The 10,000-nt window shown below is 43.3% G+C and overlaps 1 protein-coding gene across 1 annotated transcript in view; it reads right to left on the bottom strand.

The window, feature by feature from the left end:
• Window positions 1–4,374: 4,374 nt before the first annotated feature.
• onecut1 (one cut homeobox 1) overlaps window positions 4,375–10,000 on the bottom strand; it is a gene marked incomplete at both ends in the record, with an annotated part of 5,842 nt that continues 216 nt past the window's right edge. Inside the window, 2 exons of the mRNA XM_083940420.1 lie at window positions 4,375–4,664; window positions 9,148–10,000. The exon at window positions 9,148–10,000 is cut by the window's right edge and continues 216 nt beyond it. Of these exons, the coding sequence (XP_083796546.1) occupies window positions 4,375–4,664; window positions 9,148–10,000 (1,143 nt within the window). The remainder of the gene's footprint in view (window positions 4,665–9,147) is intronic.

Genomic DNA, 10,000 nt, shown 5'->3' with positions numbered 1-10,000 from the left:
TCTTTGCAGTTTTATTAGACTTTGCTCATAGTCATTACACGAGTACGTACCAAGGGAACAGATACTAGATGGAGTGAGGCGGCAGTGCCATGGCAATAAAAACAGACCCAGCTCCGTGGCACAGCCCCTGGCAGACCGGCTGCCCAACCTCCACTCCACCTCACTCTGTGCATGAGACAGCAAAGTGAGCGGGACTTGCAGTCCTCGTTTCAAATGCTTCAGATTGTACATTGAACAGGAGATTCCCCACATGGTAGAGTAAGCTTGTCTACATAGCCCTACGCCTTCTACATTCTATACCCGTGCGGATGGAAAATCAAAACTCAACAAGTCTACCTCACAAATGCCAGTGCTTTTCAACATTATACATTTTTTTTTCCAATTTTTGGTTTGTTTTAAAAATCTTTGGATGTGCAGTAATACCCATAAAATAACTGTTTTGTTTTTTTTAAAAAGTCAAAAGAATAGAAAAAACACACACACATACACACTGCTTTCTGCCAGCTGTTAAACAAAGTAACTCCTGTATAACTTTGTCTGTGTTGGCAAATCAACTGTCTCTGGCAGTGTTCAAAACACACATTGAAATGCCGGCTAGGATTTAGCTGAAGAAGAATACAAACTACTCCTTTTTATATCTAAGCATGGGAAATAAGGCTGTAACATAAAACTGTCTTTTTTGTTTGTTTGTTTGTTTGTTTGTTTGTTTCCAAAAACCTACTATATACAAATCTAGAGTTTCTACAAATGCATAAATTAAAGCAGTGGTTAACCATTACAAAAATGCAATTAAATTAAAATCACAACACAGAAGTAGAGAAAAGGGAAAATATGAACACAATATCACAGCAGTTGGTTTTACCCTGTAAAAGCAATAGTCTACCATCATAATATTGGCATAACCCAATGTCTGATAAAAAATATGCTTCTCCCTCCATCCCTTAAGTTTCATACATCAACCCTGAAACTTGTCCTCCGTGACTTGAAACAGAGCACTTCTGCCAAAAAACAACAACAACTTCAAAATAGATAATCATACAGCTTTTCTGAAGTAACAATAACAGTTACCACATGAGTGGAGTTCTGCCTTACTCACAGATAGACGTCTCAATGCAGAACTCAAAGGAATTATTACTATGAGGTATTCAGAGACATTGGTAAAGACATGCACGGCCAGAGTGCTGAACCTTCCTACACACAGCAGAGAGACAAGGAAGGTTGTGGGGAAGGAGGGATGGAGGGGTAAAAGGGGGGCAGCGGAGAGGAGAAACAAAGACCTTTGGTTTAATCTGTAAAAGTGGACAAGAGAAAATTCCTTTGGTATGTTTTCATTGCATGGTTGCGCTGGCAAAAGCACCACGGTGTGATTAAATAAAAAAACGTTTCCTTGTTTCTTCAGTAGTGGCCCTTCTACAGGCTGAGGTATTCACAGAGTCAAAGGTGAGAGGTCAACAGCGGTTTAACACTTTGGTTCAAGCAAGGCACTCGTCCTGGGAGTTTTAGAAAGATTGCAACACGTCTGCTTCTACTTTCAGGAACATGTCTGCCTATAGTTGAGTCGACAATTCTGCCCATGGCTATGTCAGCTTGTCTGCCTATTATCATGTAAAGACGTCTGACCTATTTGGTGGATCAATATTATCAACCCATAGATACACACTAAGAGGCAGGGCCCAGGAGAAATAAAGCTGCAGAAAAAAGAAGACACTCCAGCAATGTGTTGTTAAATGAACATAGATTGTTTGGAAATGAATCATAAACCAAACAAAAACTTTCATTTTGTATACAGCCACAATATCAGCTTTTACATTTTGTGGTAGAGGTGAATACTTTGCTACCAAGCGCAAAGAGAGGCTGATCACATTGCTAGCGAGTTTGCTGCACCCCGCAGGCCCCTGCATGCCCACTTGTGTGTATCTATGGCTTGATCAGCATATCTGCCTATAGCTACATCAGCACGACTATCTATGGAACTGTAATAAGAGCACAGATGAAGCAAGAGCACGCATAGCAGGGGTGCATGGGTTGAGTGCAGGTGGGAGGGGGAGAAAGGGGAGAAGAAAGGAAGAGAGAGAGAGAAGATATGGGGGAGGGGAGACATACAACATCTTTTAACACCACTCGTAAAGGCCGTGCAATGAGAAAAAATCTTTGGTTATCTTTGGTATCATCAAAGTGATAGAAATCACGTATGGAACTTGAGTGAGGTAGCATCTTTGGTTCACACTATAAAACATCAGCAGGTCTTGACACATTTTGGTTTCTTTTTGTTTTTTTCTTTCGGGGGTTGAAGAAGCGGCTCCCCTCCTTCGTCGCTTGTTTTGATGAATGTGGAGCTACTAACCCTGGCCATGAGGAGGATGACGGCGAGGGGCCAGCTCAATATATTTAATGATACGCTGCCCTGGGCCAGCCCTGTGTAGTGCTTTCCTCCTAGTGCATAGCTTACTGGAAAAGCAGGAGGCAGGATGGGAAGGGTGGGGGGTGCTTTGGTATCCAGACAACGGGGTGACATTGCTGTGTGAGCTCCTGAAAGTGATTTGATCATTGATATGATCCCCTCCACCCAACATCTTTGATGAGGTGATAAAATCAAATACATAGGAAGTGCACAGGGATGATGTAGCGACACTGATTCTTGTTTTTTTAGTGTGGTGACACAGTTTGTCCTAAAGAAACATTGGAGGCCCTCTGTCTCCCTAACTGTGTCACAACTAGGGATTGGTACCGGTGCTCGATACTTTTAAGGTATTGACCGAAATGTTCCAGTACCGAGCAGTAACGAAACTTCTCCAGTCAAATGATATCTGCATTAATCCATTTTGTACCCAGATCTAGAAAAAATAAGGCTATTTGTATGATTTTGCTTGCAGCCAATCACCACAAGCGTTCTTTGATTTAATGCAAGGTGTGATTGGCCCACTACTGCAGCAGCTATGCTATGTGTGGTGAAGTCAAGCACAGAGTTGGCAGCCCAGCGTGCTGCTTCCATTAATAAAAAGGGTATCAAAAGAAGAAGAAAAAAGAAAGGCTATCAAATGAAGTACTCTATTGGTATCAGTATCACTTTAAGGGTACTGGTATTGGTGTGGGTATCGTAATTGTTGAAGTGATACCCAGCCCTATAGTCACCGCCATTTGCCAGCCTTTGTTTGCCAGCTGCAGATATTTTCTACATACACATAAACTAAATCTGTAGGCAATAGCTAAAAAGACTTTCAGGAAAGGACATACCTGTAATGATTCATCTTCACAATGAGGATTTGCAGGAATATTCTCCAGACTGTTTGTGAAGATATAAGTGGAATATTTAGTTTGATTCAAAAAGGCATCTATAAGGCATTTCTCAATAGTTCATCTTCAGGGTTGTGTCATATATTTCCATAAACAGGGAACACATGACTCAAAATGTTGCATGGACGATAACCAGTGACATTGTCTTCTTTGTGGCACCTAACTAACAGTCTGACTTAGGAGTTAAGGGAGGAAATGAGGTACAAATAAGATTATCAGCTACAAAATATACCCTTTGGTCAAATTACCTCATATCCGTTTATGAAATGGCTTTATTTCTAAGCTGCATGAGATGCTTCAGGGTGTAAAAGGCTTTGGTTTCTCTTGTTTAAATTATTCAATGCTACAGCATGTTGGAAGAAAGCACTACCATGTGGGTTGAGGTAAGGGGTTTTGGGTTTTTGGTTTGGTTCAGGGTTGGGGATTTTTGGTTTCGGGTTAGCAGTCTACGCATGGGCATTTCCTGTCTATCTGGAATGCTTGATAGAAAGAGAGACAGCTGGACAGACAGACAGATAGACAGACAGTCCACCGCCACCGATCCAAACCATGTTGCACAACAATCCAGTAGCTCCTTTGGGATTTTTTTGTCTTTAAAGTTGATTGGCCAATCCCACCGGAGCTCCACATTCTGGCTGTTTTTCAAGGGTGTGGACAGCTGCAGATCAGACTGCCAATAGGCTGATTAAACCTCCATTTAGGGACCCATCATTAAAACCAACCAATCAGATTAAAGATAAGGATGGTGAATGATAGATTGATACTGGGTGGGGAGGTGTGGGAGGTTGTAATAAAGCTAGAGACCAGTGACAGTGAGAATGTGTGAAGGGGGTTAAAACTATAGTCTTTTTGCAGTATGTTACACGTAAATGTGTTGCTGAAAGAAACATTTCAAAGCAGGTCAAACAAGAAGTCTTTGGTTTGTTTTTTCATCTTTGGATACTATAAATATCAATATAGTACAGGTTTAAGGGCAAACGTTGCTTCAAGGTCTTTTTAAGTTTCTCTTTGTTTCTCTTAAGTTTTAAAGCTTTTCCACCGAGGTTGAGTCAGTCCATGAGTTGGTCAAATCAGCCTTCTTCAGGCTTTGGTGCAGGCATTGGGGCCAGAGTTGGGAGGGTGGCCGGAGCCATCGTCCACCCACTTATCAAGGCTCCGGCGACGTGCGTTCATAAAGAAGTTGCTCACTGTGGCCAGCTCAAGGCCCAGCTGCTGGGCGATTGTGATCTGTAGCTCTTTGGATGGACGCTTGTTCTCCTTGAAGATGGCGTGGAGCGTCCGCCGCTGCACATCTGTGAACACCAGCCGAGGCTTCTTGGACACACTCCCGCGTTCGCTCCTGCCATGGTCCTGTTCCTTACGCTTACACGCTGTGGAGGATCCAGGAAAGAGACAGACAGAAAGAGAGAGTGGGTTTGTGAGAGAGGGCAGAATATATTTGATACCGCATGACAATCTTCTCTCCATCACACCTCGACCTTGGATTAAAGAAGTCCTGAATAAATCCATAGTCTGACCCGTGAATTATCTCAGTGGTTCTCCCCCATTCCAGTTTAAGTCTGATTTCAGTCCACAGGGACACACTGATATGATTATTTAAAGCCAATACCAATATCAGATATTTTCCAATCCATTTTAAACCAAACTAACTCACATATTGATTGTTTTGGTGCACAAATGCAGGTCAAAAATAGACTAAGATTTTAATACATGGGTATATCAAGATTAATTAATTAATAATTAATAATAACCACAAATAATATGACTATTGCATTAAGTAACATTATCCTAGAAGCAAAGACAACTAAAATAGTTCTTCCACAGTCCTCCACCAAAAATATCATCAGTAACAGTAATGTTTGCCAGTATTTCTTTTAAAATGACATTACTGTCACTCTACCTGTAAATGCGCATGATAAAACATCAAGAATCACATCGGAAACAAACATTTAATATCGTATGCATCTCTACAACCCAAACAAAAGTAGCAACAGCTGATTTGAATAACAATGAAGGGTACTCCTCTCTGGTTTAACTTGTGTTAACTAATAAGCTGCTGCAATTTAAGTTGGATTAAAACAAGAATTCTACCTCTATAGGCTACGCTGGATGAGTGCACATCAATGGCTCACAGAAGGTACCCTGATGTTGTAAAGTTGTCAGTGTCATATTTATCGTTGATCCATAAATTACTTAAATGACTTTCTTTCTTGTCTGTGAAACACCCCTCTTCAATATTTCACCTGACATATAACTTTGTACAGAATCATGCATCAGTCTGCAGGTTGGAAGCAGTGGCCCTTTTGTAGAAGACACTCTTTCATCGGGCAAACCGCTAGGGTGCATCATGGGAAATAATAGCGGAATTAAACTCTTCCGTATTTTGTCAGGGAGCCCCGTGGATCCCCATCGACCTCCGCTGGTCCACGGACCAGAGCAGAAGCTCCGCTTGTTCTGCAGGAGAGCAGACAGACAGCTTGTCAGCCGGGGAACAATGAGTGCTGTCCGCGGTGCTGAAAACAACGGTGCGCCGCAATATCCTACAGCTGCTGTAAAATGAACTACATATCATCTAATATTGGAAAGAAGAACTTGGGAATCAGTTTGACAGCTAATCAAACATCCCTTCAAGTGATGTCGTTGCTGTTTCATGTTTTTTTCCCCTTTTTAAGCCCCAGTACAGCCATCCATATTAAGGTCCACCAGAGACCAGGAGGGGGCAGAAGTGGGCTGCTGGAGCAAGTATAACTCAATGGACAGGCTTGGGAAATTAATGAACGGCCCATTGCACAAAGCAATTCTTAAACCAGTGTTGATTCATTTTGCAAAATGCACCAGGTGAAAAAAATCACAATAGAAAAAACCCCCTCAAAACGCAGTAATGTACAAAGGAAATGATTTAAATGAACAAATGCAATACAGAATTTCGAAGAAAATATGTAGAAAACATGCCAAAAGAAACACTCTAAGTGTCTTATAGCTGCACTATAAAAACGACCAACAATTCTATATTACATAAGGTATTTGTAGTGCATTTGTAGTGGCGTATTAGTTTGGGTATTCGTGTGATAATTTGATCTTATTTGTATGCAATGTGTCATTGTCTTTCAAATCCACGTGTAATAAAGAAGCTGTAAACAGAATGCTCCATTAGAGAGATAGATCCAAATAATGACAAATATCCAATAAATCAGTCTGAAGTAGATTTTGTCGGTCCCATCTTGTAACCTCATTTTTAGCAAACATGCTCTCGGGTGTGTGGTAAAGTACAGTGCAAAGCGACCTGCCCGCGTGACCATAAACTGGAGTGTGATTGTGAGTTTGAGCGGCCCGATGTCTCCAGTGATGGTAAATATTAACAGAGAGAGTAAGGGCTGCTATAAATCAGCAGCAGTGAAGGCCACTCAGACAGCAGGAGCCACCATCAGAGCAGCCCGGCCCCGGGACAGGAGGCCCGGGCAGAGAGGCATGCTTTCCCAGGACCAGGTAGATTTAACAGCGGCCTCGTTATCACGCTAATCACACACACACATGTACACACACACACACACACACACACACACACACACACACACACACACACACACACACACACACACACACACACACACACACACACACACACACACACACACACACACACACACACACATTCCCGGCTAATCATTACAAACACACAGATAACTCCACACACTCAAACAGACTGCACACACTGAGCCTACAGTGACGGTGTGACGATAGTCCGGCATTTCATAATCTCACGGAGAACAACAAACAGACCTCTGTGCTGCAAAAGCTGCAAATATTCAACCGCACAAATAACTACTAACACTACCAGCACTGAACATTGTTTCAATGCAATTACAACTGATTTACTGAGTTTAAATTGACCTCGCATTTGTGAATGAATTTAATCTGCCCTGTGCCAAATCAGCCACTTCAAAGCCTATTCTATCATTTTCTTTTCAAACATATTCTATACTATTCAAGCAAATTCAGACTGGTAATTGAATACGTGGGAAAGGGAGAAAAGGCCCGATATTAATTTCAGAAGCCTAAAATCAATAAGCATATCATATCTACTTCAGCACACGATCACATATCTACTCACATAGGAGCGGATCAATAATATGACGCTCAGCCTATTCTCTCCAAATTAATTTCGTTTTTTAACTGTACAAATATTCTCCTCTTCCAACCTTTTTTTTTCTGGCGTTTTTCAACAAGAAGGCTATCATTTTATATTTAAGTTTTTTTGTTGTTGCTCAAAATAAGCTTTTTAGAACGAGACTATAGAGAGGATATAATATGCACAAGGGAAGATAAGGAGGAAAAAAATAACGAACACAACCGATGCAGGCCTGAGATATTCACCTCTCCACTGAAAATGAATTTTGCCTTTCTTCCCTTAAAAAATCAAACCATCATCAATATGAATCAGAATCCTCCCGATAAGTTTTGTTGTTTCATTATAGGCTGATCACCCTAAGATCAGTGATGATCAAATACACAAAACCAGCTTTCAAAAATTAAATGAGATTTTTCTGCAAATCTCATCTCCATCACACACACACACACACACACACACACACACACACACACACACACACACACACACACACACACACACACACACACACACACACACACACACACACACACACAACGAGCAGCAGCAGCAGCAGATGGGAAAACTGAAAAGTAATCAATTGCGATTACACTCACGTGCAAGCGCGCGAGCATGCACGTACACACACACAAACGTTCTCAAAATCACGCACTTTCCATGTGGCTGCAGCCTCACTTTTCAAAAAGCCAAAAAGCCCATTTGTAGGTCATTGATTAGACCTTTAAACGTTAAAAAAATCCATTGGGTGTCTGTGAGCACGCACGTGTGATTTGGGCATCAATGCGCGCCCTAATTGACTCGTACGTACCACTAGGGACACATTAATACAGAGGTCTATCAGTCAATTAGAGAAACCTCAGCCAAGTCAGGGTTTGTTTACGACCAAAACATGAACACATGATCTCTATTCTAGTCGGCTTTACTCTGAAATGAAGGCATTTTCACATTTCACTGACTAAAAAAATGCAGACTTTAAATATAGTTTATCACACACTCAAGAACACGTGCATACACTTCCCCCTCTCTGTGTTTACATCAAGGGCAACACCAAAAAGGCTGATCACTTGCACCTACACCAAAATAAACACATTCCTAACGATTTTTGGAGCGAAGGATCAGCTTACGCACACAGTCCAGCGGTCGATAATTTGAGGTAAAATGACATGAGCACTTGTCTCTCACACAACCCCAAAATCAGTGTAGAGACAGAAAAGGGGATGCGTATTGATATCAGGCCACTCGTTTTGGTGCACGAGCATCAGCACATTTCAACTTATATCGACTTCACATGTTGTTTAACACTGTATCATGGTGGATTTGACCATCACATACAGTAGAGCTCCCCTTCAGGCAGAGAGCTCTAATTTGGAGGCCTTATCTAAAGAAACCAGGTTAATCAAACCCTGAGGCATGGCCTGCTGGCATCTAAAACCATTTGACCTCTAGCACCCTTTATCATAAAGGATTAATTTCTGCAGACATTATGTTATATGTTATTTTGATAAAGAGCTATCGGCCATTACATTTAGATTTAGATTGCTGGAACATGTTTATTTTTTCTCTCTGTTATAATAAAGTTTTGGTCCTCAGCCCACTTAACCCATTGCTTAGTTTAAGGTAGCATTCAAGGCTAATGGCACTCTATGCTGTATTGACGCCCCTGTTTGAGCGTCTGTTTCACTCAGCTACATATTCAGAAGATGAAAACAAAAAGGGGGCTTTACCGAGGCTTCGCTCACCTGCGAGCCTGAGTGCGCTCATGCGTTGGAACTCAGGCTCCTGCAGCCATTTCCACATGCGGCGGAAGGTCTCTCTACCGGACTTGAGCTTGGACCAGGGTTTGGGGTTTCTCAGCAGGTCGGACAGGGTCCCCTGGGACCTGCACAGGACCCGCTGGGCAAAGATGGCCTGAGGGATACTGTAGCGCTTCAGCTCCGTGGTGATCCTCTGCGCCACCTCTTTGGTATTCACCTCCTCCATCTGGCCCCCAGAAACACCACCCCCTCCCTGCTGCCCGGGCCCGGATGCCTGCTCCCGGCTGTTCCCCAGCCCCTGGCCGTGCCCCTGCGCACCAAGGTGGGCGTGCGGGTGGTGGTGGAGGCCGTTGATTTGTACCATGCCCGCCGAGGAGCTCATGTGCTGCTCCGTGTGTCTGCCGAGCATGGCCGGGTGGTGAGCCTCAAACCCGCTGGGGGTGAGCATCTTCTCCCCAGGCATGGCGGCACCGGGATGAGCGTAGGGAGGGATCCCGGCCTGGGACGTGTGTATGCTGGCCAGGCCGGAACCGGACAACGGGGAGAGGCTCTGGCCCATGCAGGGATCTTTGTGATGATATGCTGGATACAGACTGTTCATAGGCGCCAGACTCCGGTCCTCTCGCATCAACGTGAAGCTGCCGCTGACATTTCCGGGGATCCTCTGGTGGGGATGATGGTGCGGATGATGGGGATGGTGGTGGTGGTGGTGGTGATGATGGGGAGGAAACTTGTCGGACACGGTGGAGATGGGGGGTAAGGGCTGCAGGGGCGTTAGGGTGGTGTAAGTGCTGCTCGCACTCATGCCAGGGGGGGCTTCACA

Source organism: Echiichthys vipera (assembly GCF_963691815.1).
Source record: "Echiichthys vipera genome assembly, chromosome: 1".
Taxonomy (NCBI): Eukaryota; Metazoa; Chordata; class Actinopteri; order Perciformes; family Trachinidae; genus Echiichthys; species Echiichthys vipera.
The sequence above is the reverse complement of the archived record's forward strand: the minus strand, read 5'-3'. Positions and strand labels throughout refer to the sequence as shown.